Source organism: Podarcis tiliguerta, assembly GCF_965153285.1.
Source record: "Podarcis tiliguerta genome assembly, chromosome: 8".
Taxonomy (NCBI): domain Eukaryota; kingdom Metazoa; phylum Chordata; class Lepidosauria; order Squamata; family Lacertidae; genus Podarcis; species Podarcis tiliguerta.
This window is the reverse complement of record NC_139541.1, coordinates 67,747,584-67,770,828: the sequence shown is the minus strand read 5'-3', so window position 1 is coordinate 67,770,828 and position 23,245 is coordinate 67,747,584. Positions and strand designations below refer to the sequence as shown.

Sequence of the window (23,245 nt, the reverse complement as noted above, 5' to 3'; positions counted from 1 at the left end):
GGCAGTGATCTACCACCCAGGGATGGGTGGGCGCACGCTGCTGGCTGCTTTTCCCGAAGGGGCAGGAATGGGAGCAGGGTGGGTGGGCGGTTGCTGGCTGCTTCCCCAGAGGGGGCAGGGATTGGTGCAGGGTGGGTGGGTGATACCGATCCTGCTTCTCCCCCTGCCTCCCTCCACCCCTCCCTGTCAAAGAGAGCCACTCGGGCGATCCTCATGCCGATCCTGCCTTCTCCCCCTGCTCAGGCAATTTTGTTGCTGGTCCTGATCCCGCCTTCCCTCATCAGAAACCCGGCTCCTTCATGCCCCAAAGCTGTTGTCTTTATGGTTATTGAGGAGTGTGCTCTGTTCTGGCTGCCTTGGGCCGGCTATCGACCCTGTGATCGACTGATCGATCAGGATCAATGGGTTGGACATAGAGGCTCTATCTATAAGAGCATAATAAATCACAAAAGGCTGATTTTTTTATTGGAGGTTTTGGGGTGCCCAATCATTTGCATGGCATCTGAATTCCCAGTTCTGTCTGTGCCCTCTGCTGCTAGATTATGCATGAAAAACAGTGCATTGTGCTTCAGAATTTGGATTTCTGACTCCATCAGATCATGATTATTTATTTAATTTGTATACTGCCCTATAACTGTAGATCTCAGTGTGGTTCCCAACATAAAAGTAAAGAACCACAAAACATAAACATAAAACAGAAACATAAAAGAACCACAAAACACATAATAAAAACAAAAACAGAGACAAGCCAATAATCTCCCCTTCCACAACACATTTTAAAAGGGCATTAGCTGTCAATCAGCCAAAGGCCTGGCTAAAGAGGAATGTTTTCACCTGGTGCCTAAAAGTGTATAATGAAGGCACCAGTCAAACCTCTCTGGGAAGAGCATTCTGCAAGTGCAGAACATTCCTTCCACTGCAGAAAAGGCCCATTCTTGGGTTGCCATCCTTTGAACCTCTTGTGGAGGAGGCACATGAAGAAGGGCCTCAGAAGATGATCTCGGGGTCTGGATAGGTTCATATGGAGCGAGGCGGTCCTTGAGGTATCGCAGTCCTGAGCCGTTTAAAGCCATTAAAAAACATAACACCTCGGTAAAAGTTGATTGCGTTAGAAGTTATTCCAAAGGCATGTCTGAATGCAAAGTTTTTAAAAGATTCCTAAAAGAAAGCAGGGATGACTCCTGCTGAGCTTCTGCTGGCAAGGGGTTCCACAAGGCAGGGCCTGCCTCACTAAAGGGTTGGCTCCTGAGAAAGATTGCCCAAACCTCAGGGGCATGGGAGATTCCCAAAAGTGCCCAATCAGAAGTTGTCAGTGATCAAGGTTGTAGCAGCATGAGGAATCAAGCAGTCTTTCAGATACTACATTTATTTCTCACCTTTCCCCTAAGGAGCTCAAAGTGCTGTATGTGGTTCCCCAATTCCAATGTCATTCTCACAGAAACACTGTTTGCATTATGTTCAGCCAAGAGACAGTAACTGGCCCACAGCAAGATACAGAGCTTCATGGCTAAATGGGGATTTCAACCCGGTTCTCCCAAGTACTCCAACACTCTTAACCACTACAGTATTCTGGCTCTCAAATCCAGGGCTACCTTGGGAACGTGGAACTAGTTGTGTGGGTTTTTTTGGCTCTTTCCCAGTGATAGGAAATGTAAGATATGTTGAATAATAGCTAGATTAGTGATAGTAATATTAACAATTTATTGCTTAATTGTTTTTTTTAAAATGTTGTGGTTCCTTCATTCTGGCTTCACAATATTTTTAAAAACGGCAACATAGACAGTCAGCTCTGTAATGCAAGCTCATCTTAAATAAATTATAGCACTTTGAAGTTGTGCTTATGGCCAGAATGCCAGAATTATTTTAATTTTTTAAAAAAGATTTCATATTGAGTATTGTTACAAAATAAAATAAAGTACACTGTGCCTTAAAGGGTATTAGATTTGTTCCAAACATGAAGGTTTTTTCGGAAAAGCAACAGGCAGTGCTGTTGAAAATTTGTTTGTGACGCCTCCAGGAAAATTAGGTCATATGATGTAATTATAAGATCAGAAAAAAATAAATCTCAAGCTTCATTGTTAAGCATGCTAACAGGATTTATTTCTGAGTAAACATGGTTAAGATCAGGCTACAAGTTGTTTAACAGATATTACACTTTGTTACTTTAGTAATTGATTGTATTTATTATCTAAGGTGGTTGCATAAGAGTGAGAAAGCAACTTCAGAAATCCCTGCTTTTCCCCAGAGGTGTGTCCACACCAGCCAATTTTTCGGTGACCTGTTCTCATTTAATCCGGTTTTTCTGCAGACTGAACCAAATGCTGTATTCTGTCTGTGTTTGAATTAATGAAAAGCCATTGTTTCAAGACACTGAATGGAAGCAAACAGCCTCTCTCTATATGTGCTTTGTTTTTGAATTTATAAAACATGAAAATGAATACCACATAATATTGGAGTCAGCCTGCGTGTTTGTCTTTTGCAGTAGAAATGCCACTGTGGAGAAGCATTTCAGAGTTTTGTCTCATTTTGTAGTTCTATTCCCACCTCATCAACCTTTGTTGGAGTTCTGTTTAGGTTTTCTTTTTTAAAACAGTCTTGACTTTCCCCCTGCCTTCCTCTTCGGCAGTCTTCACAAAGTGATATACCGTATATTCTCTTCTCATTGTTTTGTTTTTTTTCTGCGTTTTGTATGTGGATGTTACCTGGAACATCTTTTTCTTTTCATTGTCTCTCCTTTCACATTTTTTTGCACACTCCCATTACTGTACTGTTGCACTTCTGGGAGTGTTCAAGTATTGGCACCGTTAAAATAAACCCAAATACCATACTCCCCCCCCCCCCAAGCTCGAAAACCTGCAGCTCTATTCATTTGGCTTAAAAGGTACAATGGGCAAATCTCACAGAGATGTGAAGGAACACGGAGTATGGCCTCTTCTTGGGTTGCCTCAGAGTTGTAGAATGAGTACTAATTAATTTTTTCTATGATTTTGATTAGCTTTATTTTATACATGTATTTTTAATTTGTTTGTTAACTATTGCATGAACGTATTTATTGAAAGACAAGCTAGGAGTATTAGAAAGAAGGAAATCAATACTAAATGGGAAAACAGAACATTATAATAGTGAAGGTCTCCTGGGGTAGCTGTGCTTCAAAACGGAGGCAATTGAGAGATACATGAATTTTCATTGGATGTATTTTAAATAGTTTTATATTCTCACCATCTCCCAATTTATACAGTGCTTCTCATACTGTTTTTTGAAGTGCTTTTCATTCATTTATTATTTAAATGACTCTTCTCCCACTTTTCTACGCCAAAGTGTACTTGAGGCCGCTCCCAATAAGAAGACACCTGCAAATCAATTTTTAAAACCCAGTTAAAAAGCAATAAATTGATGCAGGTCTATAAAAATCAATACAAATCAATAAAATGCAAAATGTTAAAATACAAATCATGAATAAACAGTTAAAATCCGGCTGTTTAAACATCAAAGAAGGCTAATAAAGAGAATGCTTACTTGAATTTTGTTATTTCTCATCTATCCAGCCAAAGGGTTCAGGGATGATAATGATGCTATTTAAAAAAAGTCACTTACCTAAATGCCAGTGGCATTCATATAGCACCCCACTCCTAATCAATCTCATTTTTCATTGCAGAATCCAGCTGCCTCTCCATCATGGTTTCCCAGATTGGCATTGTTCAGTAATACATGTCAGAAAGACGAGGGATGAGTGATTGGGGTGGGGTTTCAGTGGAAGCAGGAGAAGCCATATACTAAATATACTACAGCTGTGGTGGCTGGGACCTTAAATGGCTCTTTGGGGAGGAGAAAACGGAAGTTGATGCAGAATTCCTGAGTGACTAATTCATGGACATGATGGAGTGGCTATCCAGGACAGCTGACCCAGAAGTGAGTCTGCAAAGACCACCTGGCATGTGAAGGTTGTGCTAAGACAAGCTGCTTTTCTGCAGTTGAGGAGAAGAGAGTCCCTGCCCGGGGAAGGGAAAGGAAGATTCCCTGAACATGCTCTGTAAATTTGGCTGGACTCTGACAGTAAGAGGAGGGCACTAGGAATCAAAGATATGTTTTAGTACTGACATATCCTTACTTTTTGGAATGAGAGTAAACTTACCTGCTGCAGCGATCAAGTATCCCAAGGAGTGGAGACAGGCACAAGTCCCTATCACTTTGCTTTAAACCAAAATAGACATACTGCTGTTCTGTTTTAGCTTTATTTGAGAATGGTACTATACTATTCGCCCCAATGTGTCAGTTTTCTACACATTTGAGAAAGAGGCTAGTTTTCTGAATGCAAGGATTTTTATTTTAAATGGGGCAACCATCTTAAGTGGCGTAGACCGGGGACGACGCTACCATGTGGTTTTTCAAAGGTTGGCTCCAGTTCATTCCATCGGTGCAAGAGACCACCTTGGTTGCAAATCCTGGGGAACATGCTTCCTGGCTTGCATGCCTTTTCCACCTGGCCTAGGAAGGCAGGGTGGGGATTCTGTTGCTGTTACTGTCGCCTTAATTGTTTAAACTGCTTTTTAACTTGTGTGTTTTTAAATTGGGGGGGGGGGTTGTTGTTGTTTTTAAATTAAGGGACCTAAGATGTGCCTGGGAAGAGAGGAGCTGGGGAGAGCAGGGATGATGTGGTTCTGTGCAAGGGGAGGTATTGTGTGCAGGTGGGGCGCACGGCATGCAGACAGTTAGCAACTGTGTTGTGTGCCAGCCTTCTTCCAACCTGAGGAGTTGTGGTTGTCCTTTCAGCCAGCCCTCAGGTGTGCTTGGATGGTTGTTTCCGGAGGGTGATGCTTGAGGAGTGCTCTTTAGCCTTGTGGAGCCTTCAATGTGGGGTTCGATTTTATCCCCTATGCTGTTTAACATCTACATGAAACTACTGAATGGGGTGATCCAGAGTTTTGGAGTATGTTGTCAGCAATTTGCTGATGGCACACAGTTCTACTTCTCCTTTACATCAACAGGTGTGGCTGTGGATGTGCTGGACCATTGTTTTGCCCTGGTAATGGACTGGATGAGAGCCAACTAACTGAATCTCAATCCAGACACTGTTAGTGGGTGCTTCCCTAGCATGGTTGGATGGGAGGTGGCCGGCTCTTGATGGTGTTGCACTCCCTCTGAAGGAGCGGGTATGTAGTTTGGGGGTACTTCTTTGCTGTCACTTGAGTGCCTTACATCAGCTTTAGTTGGTGGTTCAGCCACACAGGGATAGCCTAACTTCTGTCATCTATGCTCTGGTATACATAGGGAATAACTGTCTGAAGATGATTCAAAAACTTCAGCTGTTGCCGAATTTGGTGGCCAGGTTGCTAACCAGGGCAAGGTGATTTAAGCATATTACACTGATCCTGGCCCAACTGCACTGGCTGCTAATTAGTTTTGTGTTCTCATTTTTTATTTTTTGTCGTGAACCGCCCTGTGATCTTCAGATGAAGGGCACTACACAAAATTTATTAATAATAAACAAATGCAAACATAAATACATAAATTCGCCAAAGTATTCAGGGTTATATGTAAAAGAGGTTTTTGTGTAAACCAATTTTATGTAAATCACTTCTGATGATTAAGTAGTATATAAATCCTGTTCAATAAATAGTAAAGGGGTGATTAGAATGGTGGTGGTTTTCTTTTCTTTGTTTTCCTTGCAAACCATTTTTTTGCTGCTGCAGATAGAATAGAACAGTGAATTTCTCACTGGTGATTGTTTTGGTCAGCCCTGGTTTTTACCTCACTCCCCCTCCCCCCCTTTTATGTTATGCTTTTGTCATTTCCAGTAGACTCTTTTCTTTAAAAGGCATCAGTTTTGTTTCTTAGTCAGTGAGGGGGTGTTTTTTAACGTCTTAAACTTTACTATAGTACACCATCGAAGCTGGATTGTTTTTGAAATCTCTTTCTCATACCAGCCAGTTGCTTGAGCAGACTGCAGCCATGAATGCATACCCTCTGACATTTCACAAACAAAATGGGGGGGTGCCCTTATCTAGTCATAATGCCTCAATTCTGACACAAAGGATTATTCCCAAGTACATACTCTGCTTAAATATTACTCATTGTGGATGGCTCCTTCTTGATTGCTGTATTAATTTGCCTTGCAATAACTGCATGCTAAGAGCATTAAAAAAAATAAGTTTCCTCAAAACCTACTGACACCTCCCTCTTATGCATTGGTGGCACCACTTTGGCAATACAGTGGTACCTCGGGTTAAGAACTTAATTCGATCTGGAGGTCCATTCTTAACCTGAATCTGTTATTAACCTGAGGTACCACTTTAGCTAATGGGGCCTCCTGCTGCCACCACGCCACCGCCGTGCAATTTCTGTTCTCATCCTGAGGTAAAGTTCTTAACCTGAGGTACTATTTCTGGGTTAGTGGAGTCTGTAACCTGAAGCATCTGTAACCCAAGGTACCACTGTATAAGGATTCATGCTTGGAGAATTTGCTGTTAGTATACTTAGGAACACAGGAAATTTCCTTATATTGAGTCTTTCCATTGGTCTATCTAGATTAGTATTGCCTACTGCAAGGACTGGCAGTGGCTTTCCAACATTTTAAATAGGGAAAGATCTCTCTCAGCCCTACATGCAATGCCAAGGATTTAATATGGCATGCAAGGCAGATGGTCTAGAACTGAGTTGTGGCTCTTCCCCTCTACTTTCCACTGGTTAACCTCTGCCTCTCTAGATGCTGTTGTGTTCCAGCTTCTGTCAGCCCCAGACAGCATAGCCAATGGTCAGGGATGATGGGAGTTGAAGTGCAGCAATATCTGAATAGCCATAGACTCCTGCTTTACAGGATATGAAAGGCTGTCTGGAAAAAGAAGTCTAAACACTCAGGATTTTGCACATACATCTGTGCACCTGAAATTGTACTAAATTGTGTACAATGGTACTAAATTGTGGTCACACTAAACAAGTAAGAAGCATCTTTATTGGTCAGAAACTAGGGGAAGGGAAACCACAACAACTCCCATTATAAGAAGACTGGGGAAGACGTGTATGGCACAGAACGTTAATTTTTAAAACAATGTATACTGTAATAGGAAATTTTGGAAGGGATTTCTAAGGCAAAAACCCAATGCTCTTTGAATTGTAGTGTGTATATATATAATATATATATATATATTAGGTATTGGATCCAAAAAACACTATCAGAGTCTTGGAAGTAAACGAAACAAACAGCGTGGAAACAGAACCAGTGTGATTTATATTCAAAAACATAGATAAATGTTATATATTTTATTATCTAGTTTGTTAATGTTTTTGTCTCTTTCATTTCTTTAAAAGGAACATTATCCCGTCTTAGATTACAGTCCTAAGCACACTCGTATGACAGTCAGTTCTATTACAGATGGAGGGATCTGCTCGATGTCATTTCTAAAAGAAATGGTTGAAGCCTAAAGGAAGAAGGGACAGATACCCAAAGTAGTCACTGTCTTTGATTATTTTCAAAAGCAAAAGGCAAACCTCATTCCTTTTTTAAAAAAAGAACTTTGTACCATAAAGGCTTTTAATAAAATTGATAGACTGTTCATTCTTCAAATTAATTTAAAATACCCACTTCTGTTTTCCTTAATAAACGGACCATGGATTATGACAAATAGTTATATCATCTTCACTTAACTGATTTTAGCACAGATTGACACAGAATGTGAGGTTGGTCTCATCTTTGAATGTTTATTAGCGGCAATAATAAGAAACGTAAGTGTTGAGTCATGGTATCTTTCTATAGAAGCACAAAAAATTGTATCTTTTGTTTGATAACCACCTTTTGATTCAGTGAGTCTCGAGACAGAGTTAAATGAAATGAAGCGAAATGCACTCTATAATGTGTTTGGACTTTGTCGCGTTCTTTCTGTACAGCTTCTGGGGAAGCGCGTTCAACCAGAGGTTGGTTAATGAAGCTTGCTTTTTTGCTCTGCACAGTTTCACATGCATCTGCTTGTAGATGCTGTGAGGGTTTAGCATTTAAGTAATTTGAAGATCTAAGAAAACAATTGGCATGAGCATTAAACGTTGCTAAGCAATGGGAAATGACACTTTGTAGCAAGGGAAATTTATACAACGTTGTTGGGTTTGGAAAACGGTGGCACATGCTTCATTAAAGCTGCCATTTAAAGAGAGAAAGCTGTTGAAAAGTGGCAAATCTGGAGAACGAGGCCTTTGGATTCTTTGATTTTTCTGGGTTTCTGTGGGATGGAACCGACCATCCAGGAAGCTGTGGTATCAAAATTACTATTTGGATCAAAGGGAGATTATTGTTCTTATTCGTGGTTCTCGGTTTAAAACTCTTTTCTCTTGACAGATAAATCTAGTGGGGTGGGGGCTGTACAAGAAAACAAAAAATAACCCAAATACTGCATCAGGGAAATGGGATTTCTGTCTGCTGCATGGAATATGCAAATGAACTAAATGTGTGCAGTTTGTATGCTTTTATCTGTTTATAGTCCTGGTGATGTTTAAGAAGCTATGCAAGGGACTGAACTCCACCCACCGGCCACCGGAAATCCTGTTAATCAATCCCCCCCCCCATACTTTGTATTGCCTATATCAGCTTCCCCAACCCAGTGAGCTCCAGATATTGGGGATTACAACCTCTGTCTCCTTCCAGCCAGCATAACCAGTTGGTAGAGATGGTGGGAATTGTGGTCCAAAACATTGGAGAGAGCCAGGTTGGAGACTGCTGGCCTGGACACTTTCAGGCCCATTATTTCAGCTATAAAGTTTCATTTGATTCACTCTAATCTACGAAAGCTTATGACATAATAAATGTGTTAGATGCCGCAATACTTTTTGCTGTTTTTGCTGTGTGAGATAAGGTGGCTACCCCTCTGGAAGTTGCAGTCATAAGTTCTAGAAATGTGGCACTTTCTGCAAATGCAAAGCTGAGATTCTTGGGCTACGATGAATTCTGTAGCCAGAACCAAATCCCCTGCTGAAATATTAGAATACACACACCTGTGGAGGACTGCTCTTAATAATTTCATCATAGTTTGTTTGGATTTATAAGGTATAAAAACGCTTTTGCAGAAGTGCCTACTTGCACATAAATGCCCAGTGACAATGCTGTTGTTTCTTTATTCTCCCTGGGATTATTTTTAGTGTTTTGATCTGCCTTGAAGCATTTAATGTTTCAGTTTTGCCCTTACCACATCTCCTTACTAATTTCTTTAATTTTATAAGGTAGCCCCCCTTTTTTGCATTGTTCCAAGAGTGCTTTATGTTAGCCTTTTTCAAAAATTAAAAATAAAACGTACGTTCAGAAAGACACATTTAGCCTTGTTATAGACAGGAGTGCAGTTAAAACATGCAGTGAGGATTTGAGTGCAAATGATGCTGGTATTTAATATTTCTCAGATTACAGGCGTTTACCTTGTAGTTTGTATAAAATGATTTGTGTTTTAAGGATGCAACTGTAGCGTTGGGTAGAGTAAAAATATTGAAAGCAATATTTCTAATCACTTAGTTTTGCATCATCAAGATTTGTTTTCAGAGCACCAACATGATTCTGTTTTTGTTTCATTGAAGGATGAAGTGGGTATTAAATTAAAATCTGGTCATGTCTAAACATGGGTTTTTGGGCTTGGGCATACTTATTCATTGCTGTTAGATTTGAACACAATGTACCTTTAAGAAGGAAGACTTACTATCTGTTACATTTGATAAAGTTTTGGAATAATGGATTTCGAATAAGATTATACACACCATGATTAGTCCAAATTTCAAAGAAAATGTGTTACCAAGCTATCATACTGATGCATTAAAATATTTTTATCAAATGGCTAATTTTGGGAGATGTAACCCCACCAATGTTGACTTACGTTTTGTTTTGGGGGCCTAAGATTAAAATATGTGGGGAAATTAGTGAGATCTAAAATAAACAATGAACGGGTTTTGATAATGTTTACTGTCAAAATATGTATCATTTTTTGGGTTTAATTAAAAGGGGTTCCCTTATTCCAAAGTAAGATATCAAATTTGTATCAAGCTTGTTAGTACCTTTAGTGTAAAATGTTTCCTATAACATTTATTCTCAGTATTCCTTACTGGTTTCTTTGAAAAGGGTTGTGGCATATATGGTGAAATAGACGGACTAAGGTAACTCCTGAGCGGGGAAATTGAAAAGTTCATAAATCTATACGGATCAATATTTATCATGTACTGGAAAGAGGAGTTTATTAAGCCGTGGTTTATTATCCTGAGAAGGATTTTCTAAATTTGGCCACTGAGATTGTAAGTCTGTATGTGGACTATGCCACTTCTTTGCAAGGGTTCAAATAATTTAAAAAATGCTTTCCATGTAGAAAACCAGGATGGCAGGGAGAAGGTCCTAGCTTAGCCTTCTCCTTAGCATATGTGATTTTTAAAAAGGGGCATTTAGTCATGTGAGGCCCTTTTAAAAAATGAGGAGGAAATTATTGCAGTTTGCAGCCCAGACACAACTTGATACTGCTTGGAGGAAATGTGACTTGAAATCACACTGCAGTAATTTTGCATTGAATTATGTACTGTGGATTTCAGTATTTCTTAGAATAAATGTGCTCTTTGCTTTTCCTATGCAAAAGGGTCTCTTTTGGGGAAATCGTGAGGAAAAAAGGCATTAAACTGCAAAGCAGATTTTTCTTGCCTAGAATTGATTTTTTTGTTTGGAGCTATTAGGCCATTTGTGTTGCAGTTCTGAATGAAAATCTTCAGAAATATTTACTTTTTGGTGGTAATACAGAACATTTAGAAAGCTAAAGCTTATTTAACTTGTTCCTAATTAGTAGTGCTGGAGAAGGTTAAAATGTGATGCTGGAACCTAAGAAAATATAGCCAACACTGTCGGAGGCTGGCACTGACAGATTTTCTCCTGGCTCCTAAAATTTTCTCACCTAGGAGCTTTCTTTTTTGGTAAATTAACTGTTGTAATATGAGAAACAAAAGAACATAAATGCAAAAAGGATTGCATTTCTATTATAATACAGAAACCAACACATATGAATAAATAACATTTTGGAATTTACCGTTTCAGTATATGACATACCTAATTCTAAGTAAATTTGTGTGCGGTTGAGATCTTTTCTTCATAGATTGAATTAGTTTCCTCATCACATAAGTAAAGCTGCAATCAGATACATAGTTCCCTAGTGGTAATTAGACTGATACAGCTAAGTCTGCTTTAGGAAATTTAGAAAGATTAAAGGCCAAAGTTGCAAAAATGTTTTCCATATAATATATATGCAGACGTTTTGTAAAATAAATGCATGAAATTCTCCACGGAAGAGTTAACCTTTGAAAGCCAATTGTTGATAAACTATCTTACAAATGCTAATGCACACTGGACATTGTTGTTGATAAACAATCTTACAAATCCTAGTGCAGGCGCGTATTGGCGATAAACCATCTTACAAATCCTCGTGCAGCCGCAGAAAGACAGAGTGAGAGCAGAGAGCAAAAAGGTAGTAACATTATGTTTAGCAGAATCATTTGCTGTTGAATTTTAACCTTTCCATGGAGAGCTTCAGTACCAAATGCAGTTTTTAGTTGCTGTTGGGTTTTATGTTATCTTCTGGCCGTTTATTTTAAGAAATTGTTGTTAGCCATCTGCCGGAGCCCTTCTCTCTGTGCCTTCCCATCAAGCATATAGCCATTTGACTGAGGACCTTTTCTGTGGTGGCACCACAAATATTATTAGTCTTCTAGTAATGGAAATTGGCTGAATTTTTTCTCTCCTTCTGAGTTAAATGTAATTGTGGTTGGTATTGGTTTTATTCGTTTGTATTTGCTTTGGAATTTACTGTTGACTATATCCTTATGTGATCTTGTTGTCATGAATTTGTTGTATGACGTCTAGAGAATTGGTGTGAGACACAGCGCCATAACAAATATACACATGGGGGGGGGGGAATTATGGATAAACTGTGGAATGCCCCAGGGAGGTTTTCTGCATGATCATCATTTTCTCCCCCCAGGCAAAAATATTTTTTATCTTCAAGGAATTTTATGCATTTTAGATCTGCTTATGACAAAGTGATTTGCTGGCTTGTCTTAATGTTGTTGTGACTCTTTATTGTCATTTTCTTTGTTTTTAGATTATGTAGGATATTTTTCCTTTTTTGAAGAAGAGCAGTATAGTAATATTAAATATTATATAAAACTATATAAAACTATATTGAACTAGTCCAGAAATTTTGATTCATCTTTACATTGTTTCTGTTTATCATTTGTGGCTCGAGAGGATACTTTTTCCTGTCCGTTTTATACTGAAGTATATGCAACCTGTGCATTTTTTAAGACAAATATTATTTTATGCTGCCTTTCAGGCCAAAATCCTATCAAGAGAGTCTTTAATAATTATAGAACTATGAAAACTATATAATATAAGTTCAGGTAGGTAGCTGGGTTGGTCTGACGCAATCAAAATAAATTAAAAAATTTAAAAATGATCCAGTAGCGCCTTAGAGACCAACTAAGTTTGTTCTGGGTATAAGCTTTCGTGTGCATGCATACCCAGAAGAAACTTAGTTGGTCTCTAAGGTGCTACTGCACCATTTTAAAATTTATTTCATATAGCAAATTTGAAAACCACAAAACTACAAATGTCATGTTTATTATTATTTTTTCATAAAGCTAACAGCAGTGCCTAATGTTGTTTAAAACACATTTCAGTCTGTGTGCTGTGGTTATCATCTGGAAAGGGGAGCCCTCCTGATTTTGGATATGTATGTGCTGTTTTGACGTTGCACGGGGACATGGGCGTCAGGTATCGGGCTGCCCCAAAGTCTGGTATGTCCTTTGAAGAAGGATTTACTTAGGGAGCAATCCTATGCACAAGAAGCTGATGTAAAGCCAGCCGTTGTAAATGAAGTCGGCGTAAAGTTACGCCAGATCCAAACCCTGTTCAGCCATGGGGCTGCTGCTGCTCTGCCTAAGAGAAAACGAGCCTTTAAAATAGTGTTTCTCGCCAGGTCATATAAATGAGCTGAATGAGTTTAGGATCCAGTCTATGCCCTCCCTCTCTGGTCCCACTCCTGGAATGCCCCTTTGGGGATTTAGACTGGTCTTGGCTCAGCCAACTGAACCCCAGCTGAGCTGGCATGAGCAAGTTACACCAGGGTATCTTAGGCTAAGCCAGGGTTGGGGACTTCACGATGACTGAGCCGGAGATCTGCTACATCCTAAATTGCTCATCTCAGTGGATCTTGCCATAGGTTCACCCTCTTGGACTCCCAAAACTGTCCAGTGTGTTATTATAAAGGCCGTTTTGGGATTATATGATTATGTTCGTACAATATTTTTCACATCCCTTCAGAATGAAGTTACTACCTTGATTTTGGAAGCATTTTGTATAGGGACTATTCGGATAAATCGGCACAAGGTGCTCTTCTTTCCATTTATTTTAATGTGTGAAATTTCCAACGAAAAATTAATTCTGAGTACATATTATAGGCCCACCTGGATTATGTATGCATTTTAGAAAGGCAGGTTAAAAATTATCATAAAAATAAATAAACGGGAAACAGAAGCAAAGAGCCGCTGCAGAGGCAAAAAGGCTTTATCCTTAAATATTTTGTGGAACAAAAAGGTTTTAAAACACGCCCAAAGACTGCAAGAAAGGAGGCATGATGGATTTCCTCAAAGTTGTATAGTCATGGCACCACCACTGAAAAGGCCCTGTTTTGAATGTTTGTTTGTTTACAAAAATTGCAAGATGTACTCTTTTGACTTTCAGCTGTTGGTGGCTTTCTAAATTGATTAGTTGTCTTTTCCTGTTATTGTTTGTGTTATTTGTGTTGTTATTCTTGTAAAATAATTAGAGCAACTAGGAAAAAAGTGGCAAATAAAACAAACAAGAAATTAAGAAACTGGATCCATCTAGTCCTGATTTCTCATTTCCCAGTGTGGTTCACCTGATGCCTCCAGGAAACCCGCTGGCAAGGCATGAAGACAATACCAACTTGCCCCAAACTGATTCTCAGTGGTATATTTGTTAAGAGCCATTGATAGACTTTTGTCTAACTCCCCTACTTTATGGCCATCTATACTAGTGGCATTTACCTGTTTGTGCAGCTGTGACTATAACTTTTGTCCTGGTTTTGCATTGGTGATATGTGCTTGCGCATGTGTGTGTGTGACGGTTATGTAAGTGCTCTACATTAAAGCAGGTTAGATTGTATCGTAGCGTTCACTAACAACATGGCCTGGACTTTTATCATTTTAATGTAACTCTGGTAATCCTGAAGTATTTCTGCAAGTGCCCCACACGTGGCTCTTCTGAAGTACTGGAAATGCTGTCTTTTGTGCAGGCTGCATGTTGCAAGGGAAATGTTGTGGAAATGTGCCACGTGCCGCGGTGTGCACACATACACAAGTCTCTGTTATCTTGCCCTATCTATTGTACCTTGGGGCTTAATGGTAAATCTTTGCTGGTTCCCCTACGTGAATGTGGTGTCTCTTTGTTTTGGGCAAGCCCACCTGTTTTGTTTTGTTTTTAAAACTGTCACATTAGATATGAGTGTAGTCACTGATAGCCTAGATGATAAGCACTTCCAAAAGTACATAAAGCTATTGCCATCTTTTGTTCCAGACTTTGAAGACAGCAGAGGAAGACACACATTCTGCCCACTGGAGCATTTTGAAAAGACATCCATGGAAGAGGTACAAGATTTAGCGGAACAGCCTGTGAGTATATAAGAGAAACTGCAATAGCTATAGACAAACATATTTGTGTTTCACGTGAATGAGTGAGTCTTCTGAAGTGCGGTACATTGATTCTGTGTCCTATTTGGCTTGCAGGAATAGAAAACAAAAGAAGTAGAGAATTTTATATCTGAATCCAGTGGTTAATAGGCAGGATATTTGTAACACCATAGAGTTCACTGATAATATTTTAATGAATTTATTTTTGCCAGAAAATAAATTTTAGAAGCAGTTATTTCAGCATTATTTTTTAATCTCAATTTTCTGTGATGCTGTGGGAAAACGAAGTTTTAAAATTCAACTGTATCTGTCTTGAGTGCACCATTTGCTGATGATTGGAAGCTGAACTTTGACGTGGGAACTTCTGACATACAAATAACGTTTGCCTCATAAATCTAAACAAGTATTCGTCACCGTTATATGTATACCTTCTGTTCCTTAAATACTGCTTTGGGGCAATTCTTCATTCAAAAATAGCTCTTTTTGCATTTGTACACAACTGAAATGCAAGAGGCAGCTACTTAAAGCATTTTGTGAAACTGTGGTCTCAATGCAGTCAACAACAACAACCAACAACAAAAATACAAGAACTTCAGATAGCTTCCCAATCTGACCTTCATCCCATCACTTCTTTATACTGTCTTCTGAAGGTCTCTAATTTGGAACACAGATAAGAGAATGGAGGTATAGAAATATTAAAGAATGAGATTTCTGTGGTGAACACTCATATGCCGATGTCAAAATGTGGCAATATTAGCAAGAGCCATAGGAGGAATATTAATTCTTATGAAGGTGTATCATGTCAGATCTCTAAGACAACAAGGTTTCAAACAAGAGAGAGCTTTGTAAATTAAACTTAGGAACCTGAAGATTATTATAGGGACTGGGGATCATGTTTTCTTCTTGGCAGATGTTCAGAAACGTGGTGTTTTCAAAGTACTTCTCTTTTATGGACATGCATTTTGATGGTTTTTTTTTTCAATAATAAGAGTTAGGAAACAAAATGAAATATTTTGATGAATTACTCTTACTATTCTCTCTCCCCCCCCCCCATGTATCTATGGATATTTCCCAATTAAAACTTATAATTTAATAACAACTGAGAGGGAGGTTTTTGTGCATGAGAGAAACATTCTGAATCCTAGCTAAGGGATGCAGAAGGCTGTAGAGACAAAATACAGTGGTACCCCGCAAGACGAATGCCTCGCAAGACGGAAAACCCGCTAGACGAAAGGGTTTTCCATTTTTCAATGCGCTTCGCAGGACGAATTTCCTATGGGCTTGCTTCGCAAGACGAAAATGTCTTGTGAGTCTTGAGATTTTTTTTCGCTCCCCACCCCCTTTTTCTAAGCCGCTAAACCGCTAATAGCCTTTTAGCAGCTAATCCGCTAATCCCTTAAGCCTTTAATAGCCGCTAATAGCCGCTAAACCGCTAATAGTGCTAAGCCGCTAATAGGGTTGCTTCGCAAGACGAAAAAACCGCTAGACGAAGAGACTCGCGGAACGAATTAATTTCGTCTTGCGAGGCACCACTATATGTGAGTGCCGGGAGATGCATTACCTAGGATGATGTCAAATACGATCATCTGGCTTGCATAAGATCATCTGTTCCCATCCCCCCAGCCCCTGAGTGCTTCCAAAATCTGCTTGAGGCGGTTGGGGGGCACACAGCCCAGGGTAGTTTTTTTGAGGAGCGGAAGGAGAAGTCTTGTTGCGCCCACTGGCATGATAATTGGATATCACCCATTGTCTTAATATTTGGAGAGGGGGTGTCCTATTTGTTTATTTTTACTGGTTTATTTAAAATGGGGCATTGTTATTACTGTTAATCACAATTGCTTCAAATTGACCAGCTGGTCATAGGATGCTGGGAGTCAGCATCTCCTTAGATGTCTCACTTGGGAACTTTCATTCTGGCTGTTCTGATTGGCCAGCACCACTGTTGGCATCAGGGACCTGGCCCAGGTGAATAGTTTACTTGATTTAGCAAGGCGTTCCCTACATGGGTTTTCTTTCAAAGATCTGTGTCCCATATTTTCCATTATAACAAACAACTCACAGCGGCTAAGAAAGCATATCTGACATGCACTTTATGAACGATAAATGTCAGCCACACATTAATGAGTCCTAGCAACAGAGAGCAATTCCAGTATAAAAACTGGCAGGCAGAGCAAGAAACTCAGAGCAGCGTCCAATTGCAAAGTATTTATCGGTGTGTCCCTTCCAAGCCCTCTCTGGAAAATGAAAATATTTTATGCAGCCCTGGAAGCAGTGGCGTAGCGTGGGGGGTGCAGGGGGGGCTGGCCACACCAGGCGCAACATCTGGGGGTTAGGGTTAGGGGGCACAAATCCACGGGTTAGGGGGCGCAAATCCACGGGTTAGGGGGCGCAAATTACTTGCCTTGCCCCGGGTGCTGACAACCCACGCTTCGCCACTGCCTGGAAGGCATCGAGTCTGGACAAGCTTTCTCGAGGGAAGGTTTCTAGAGCTTGTTGCAAAGACCCTGCCTCATGTACCTGCATGCTTCACCTCAGATGACTAGGAGAGACACTGCAGAAGCTGAACGAAACACCCAAGAGCGAATAGATTTTTAGTATTGCTTTAAATTTATTGATTGTTTTTGTGTTTTAGCTATTTGTACATGAATCACCTTGAGACTGTGGTTTAGAAGACGACTAAAGAATCAGTGTTAATAATAATAATACCCATGAACAATGTTTTAAAATTGCATACTACGCTGGTGCTGAAAGAACTGCACTAGCTACCTTTTAGTTGCCTGGCCAAGTTGAAGGTTTTACTGCGGAAATGTAAAAACCTAAACAATTAGGGATCAAGGTGCCTAGCAGACCACCTCTCCTCTCCCACCTCCAGTCCCAGACCAAGCTGGTATTTGAAATATTTCAAGGAGACCTTGTAGGTCATGGGTAGGCAAACTAAGGCCCAGAGGCCAGATCCGGCCCAATCGCCTTCTAAATCCAGCCCACAGATGGTCCGAGAATCAGCGTGTTTTTACATGAGTAGAATGTGTCCTTTTATTTAAAATGCATCTCTGGGTTATTTGTGGGGCATAGGAATTTGTTCATTTTTTTATTTTTATTTTTCAAAATATAGTCCGGCCCCCTGCTGAAAAAGTTTGCTGATTCCTGTTGTAGGTTGTTCCATACCCAACTGATCGTGACAGTGATAGTACCACCTTCTGGAAAGCCCTCTCTTGGGTAGTTTGTGATGCAGAAAACTTTTAATGCTTCTCTAAAATCTTGCATGTTTACCCTTTAACTCTCTGTTTTGTACACTGTTCGGTTTTATTTGTGAAATAATGGGGGTTTTAAGGAAGTTTTGCTGAATGTCAGATTTGTAAAATGATTATTATGCACACCACTGACATATTTTTGTCTCAAAACAAAATTGTGCTTTTGTTTTGATGCAGTTAATCTTTTTTTTTTTTTTGCATGGAGAGGAGCTTAGGAAGCTGCCATATAGCAAATCAGACCATTGGCCCAACTTGCTCAGTACTGACAACACAGACTGGCAGCAGCTCTCCAGAGTTTCAGGCCAGATTCTTTCCCAACCTTACCTGGGATTGGTCTTGGGGCATTTTGTATGCCAGTCATGTGTTTTGCTATGGCACTTCCTCAATATTTTTGAAAGAACAGTGGGATATAAATCAATAAATTATAATTACTTGAAACTAATATCATTTATATGTTTAGATTATTTATATCTTGCTTTTCAACAAAAAAAACAACCCTCAAAGCAGTTTATGTAGTACAAAGGTGGCTATCAAGCTCTTTTCAGTAAAGTCACAAAGTAATTTAACAATTAGTAATAAAGTAATAAATGTTAACACTAAGTAATAAAGCAATTTAACACTGTGAGCTTTCACATGTAAATCTTCTATCCTTCAATAAGTACTATTACTACTAATAATAATATTTATTACATTTATTTGCTACTTACGACAAAAATGTCTCAAAGCGACTTGCTGTTATAAAAGCATATCTAATGCAACGGCAGCAGCAACAACAACAACAAATGATCACCAAATTGTCATGTTTCCTTCCACCATTTAATGTATTGACATTCTTCACTTTTTGGGAAACTTCTTCAGCTACCACTGAATCTTCTGTTTGCCACAAAATGTATGCGTCCCCCCCTTAAAAATATTGTTAGCTTTTCTGCCACCACCTGAATAATAATAATAATAATAATAATAATAATAATAATATACAGTCCTTTATCCAAATATTGCAGGATGATTCACAAGATAAAAGTTCCAGCTTTCAGAATATTCGCAGTAGGGAGTTAGCAGATCATGGAAACCGTTGGGCTTTCAGTGGTTTCAACACAAGAAACTGCCTTACACCAAGTCAGAACTTTGGTCCATATTGTCTACACCGATTGTCAGCAGTTTCAGGCAGGGGGCATGCCTGAAATCTCCTAACTGGAGACTGGACCCAGGACCTTCTGCGTGCAAGGCACCTCCTCTCCCACTGAGCTGTGGCCCTTGCCCAAGTGAAGTTAATTTGAGGAAGGAACTTTTAATACTAAAATCAGCTTCTCCAAGTGGCTAGTTCTGTTTTGGCTGAACAGTGGAAGAAAACAAAGTCTCCGCTTGCTCCTCTAGGCTGCGCTGTGCGCAACATTTATGTAAGTGCTCTACATTAAAGGTTAGATTGTATCCTCTTATTGACATAGTAACCCAGACTTGATAATTTAATGTTGCTTTCCAGTGTTTATTTCAGCACAGATGGCTATCGTTAAAACGTGCTAAGTGATCTTATTACAAGTGCTGTAGACGTGTGCCACATGCCAGGTTTGCAGGAAAATTAAAATTTCTTATCTGCGCTTGTTAGAGCTCAAGGCTTAATGGCAAAGCATCGGCAGATCTTTCCAGATGTGAGGCTGGCCTTTCATTTTCACTTCGCTAGAGAGAGGAGAAAGGTAGAAGCAGACGATACAGGCTCACTTTGGGTGATTTCCCTAAGCATGGGCCCTAACCTGAAGTCTGAATTGGCAAGCTATAATTAAGGGCATGGGTGGGGAACTGTTTTCAGATTGAGGGCCACATTCCCTTCTGGGGGCCACACGCCAGAGGCAAAAGCGGGTGGAGCAATGTAAATTTTACCTCAGACAATAGGCAAGTTTTAACACACCCTCACGCCTTTCTCTGTCCTTTATTGTGGCAAGCAAAAGGCCTGGTCACAGTTCAAGACATATTCCAGGCAGGCAAAAACACTCAAGGAAGGGGTGAATCTACAAAATTCTAAGAAAACCAACAAGCGAAAAGGGCATTAAGGGCACTCGAAGAGGGTAAAACTACCCTTATATACCTCACTTTGTTAGGGTCCAGTGGCTCTAAACTTGGATGGGAGATCCTGCTTTTAACATATTCCTCACCATATTTACAGAATAGGGAAAACCAATTTATGAAAACTAGATCTTTTGGATAATAGCTCTAGGGTACTTTGGCTGCTTTCTTAATCATGGTTCCCCGTAATGTCTGAGCCAGACCTTTGTGACTCGTATGCTATTTTTCATATTTAGGCAAACATAAATATATTGATTTAATACCAGCAGCATGCAGCCCTTTCTTTGTAGTATTATTGTTGTATTAATGACATGGCTAACCTGATATCACTGAATATATTTCTCTTTGCAGATGAAAAAAGCCAAGATGCAGGAATCAGGCGAACAGCTGTTAAGGTGTGTAATTCTTGAATTTGTTTTTTAACCGCACTTGTCAAATCTCTGTGGGGTTTTTGTATATTTTGTTTAACCCCTGCAATGTAGGAATCTCAGCTGTAGCATCCATGACAGATGGCCATCCAACCTCTGCTTGAAAACCTCCAAGCAAGGAGAGCCCACAACCTACCAAATATCCCAAAAATGTTTGTTTAGGAATAAAAACATTGCTGTACATTGTGCTAATAAAAATTTATCATCATCATCATGATGTCTAAAGCACCTCATGTCTAGTAAGCACTGTGCACAGATTAAAAACAAGGTCTAAAAGACACAACACAAAATGGATGGGTAGAGGGTGGCTCTGGGGACAGGAGAGGAAGAAGTTCCATTGCACACACACAACCACAGCATTAAACATGGCTCTCTGTCTTGAACTGTGATAACGAATACAGTATTTAACTTAACAACGGTTTCAATTGTGAAAACTGGGAATAGAATGAAGAACATGGAGAGGGACTTTCCTGGCCCCCAGAGCGTGCACCCCTCAAGTCTTTCTAGATGGTATGAGATCCTTCTACATGGTGTGGGGTGGGCCATGTGGGACCATCAGAGGAGAAGTGTTCCCAAAATTGGGTGGAGGCACCTTGTGCAAGTGGAGGTCCATTTGTGCAAGGCACCCAACTCAGTTTGTAATGATTCATCCCTTCTGGTTTGTCTTCTTAACTGTGCTTAGAGAGCAAGCTATAGTTTGACCTGATGTTGAAATTGAGCCAGTGCTTCTGTGCTGCAGAGATAAGCAACAGCTCCTGCTTCTGTATTGATCCTTTCAGGCAAGTGAACAGCACAGACGATAGTGATCAGAAACCTGAATCCTCAAGCCTTGGTTCAAACCTGTCCATGTCCAATGAAAGTAAGTGCCTTCTTTATCTTTATAGTTGAGTAGAAGAACTGGGTAAGTTTGTGTGCCTGAATTGTACAGACAAGTGCTTAGAATTCCCAGGTTTCTGAGGAGAATCTACACAAACACACACACACACCAGAAAAATGCAAGGCTTCCTGAATCAACGAGCCATTAAGCTATTCCTTTGAACTTGCCTGTCAGTGAAACCAAATGGGGAAGAAAATGTACTACCTCTCTCTGTCATAGAAACATAGGGTGCTGCCTTATATTGAGTCAGATCATTTGGCTCAATATTGCCTATGCTGACAATATACTGAATATTGTCTAGGCTCCTCCAAGATTTCAGGGATTGGACCTGGGACCTTCTGCAGGCAGAGCAGATTCACTACCACTGAGCTACAGCCTCTTCCCTTTTCTCTGTTCTGTAACCACAAAGGAACCAGATGGAGATGGTATTAGCCCCATTGCCTCATGCACTTGGGGGTGTAAAAGCATCTGGCTGAAGGTCCCCTAGGTCTGTCAAAGGCTAAATTCAGGCATAACACTAATCATGGTTTGTAAAGCCAAGGTTTGGCATAACGTTGGCACCCGCACCTTCTTTACAAACCATTGTTCGTGAGGGGCTGCTGAGCAAGGATATCAAGGGGCTGCAGCAACAAGAGAGAACTTATGATGCTAATAGTGAAAATGAAAGCCGTGAGCCACTAACACTGTTTTTTAAGAAGGGCTGTCCATCACAGTATTTTCTCAAATCTCTCTGCTCCTTTAATTGTTTGGCTGGGTCATTCTGGTGACAGTCAATACATTGTCAGATGAAGCATACAAAAACTGCATTTTGCTCTCTCCTGCTGGTTCAGCCATAGCTGGCATTTGGTCCTAACCTGGGTATCTAACCAAGGGACTACTGCTCATAGCTTAAAGGCAATGGTAGGAAGGGCTGTAGTTGAGTTACAGTGTTTTCAGGTTCAGTCCCTAGTTTCTCCAGGTTAGGGCTGAGAAAGAATCCTGCCTGAAACACTACAGAGCTACAGTCAGTCAGTGGTGATAATATTGAGCTTAATGGGCTTTAGTCTGACTTCAGAACAAGGCAGTTTCCTATGGGACACAACAAATTATAGTAAACCCATCCAAACGTTAGGTAACCTATAGGGAAGGGTCTTGTCCTGGGCACACCACCCCCATAGCAAGTATAGTTGCAAACTGGTAGCTTGGGAAGAAGGTGCTGAGTTTCAGATACTATCGTTGAAGTGCTATGCAATCACACTAGCCAGATTGTTATCTCCCAAACATAGGAAAAGAGCCATAGGACTCTAAGAATACACACATTACACACCAAGAATTCTGGGAACTGTATATTGTAGTGCTGAGAATTGCAGCTCTGTGCTGGATAAACCACAGTTCCCAGGATTCTTGGAGGGGAGATGTGCTTTAAATGTGTGGTGTATACTAAGCCCAAAGAAGGAAAAGGGTGTATGGTAGCATATTGAAGACTTCTAATTATACAAAGCAATTATATAAGTAATTTTTAGGACTTACCCCCACTGCCTGCTGACTTGCCTGCTTATAGATAAGCACCGTGTAATATAGGAGGAGGGCATTCTCAGAGAAATATACAGTTACTTCTGTAAGCACAGCATGCAGAACACGTGGAACTAACCATACAGCTGTCCTTGAATACCCTTCTCTGGCATAAAGCTTGGACAAAGTGGCTCATTTTAGTGAGCTGCTACACACATTCTCACAGCTAGAATTAGCTCTTGCTGTGATTCCTTCTTTTCTATGTAATGCTTCTCTGGCTTAATAATTCTCCCATGTTGGCCTAGTTCAAAGAATCATTTAAACCAGGAGTGGAGACCCTTTGGCCATGTATCTGTTGCTCGTCTACAAGCCCTATCATCTCTGACCATTAGCCATGCTTACTGGGTCTGAGGAGAGTTGAGTCCAACAGCATCTGGTGG

The 23,245-nt window shown here is 40.1% G+C and overlaps 2 protein-coding genes across 8 annotated transcripts in view; both read left to right on the top strand.

Annotated features, from left to right (window-relative positions):
* RPA2 (replication protein A2) overlaps positions 1–23,245 on the top strand; it is a 160,705-nt gene that overhangs the window by 68,339 nt on the left and 69,121 nt on the right. The window lies entirely within an intron of this gene.
* The window catches only part of EYA3 (EYA transcriptional coactivator and phosphatase 3), a 61,411-nt gene that overhangs the window by 7,360 nt on the left and 30,806 nt on the right, over positions 1–23,245 (top strand). For all 7 annotated transcript variants that reach the window (XM_083455385.1, XM_083455382.1, XM_083455386.1 and 4 more), the window contains 3 exons: positions 14,588–14,682; positions 20,361–20,404; positions 21,217–21,296. In XM_083455385.1, coding sequence (XP_083311511.1) covers positions 14,650–14,682; positions 20,361–20,404; positions 21,217–21,296 — 157 coding nt within the window. In that variant the 5' untranslated portion in view covers positions 14,588–14,649. The remainder of the gene's footprint in view (positions 1–14,587; positions 14,683–20,360; positions 20,405–21,216; positions 21,297–23,245) is intronic.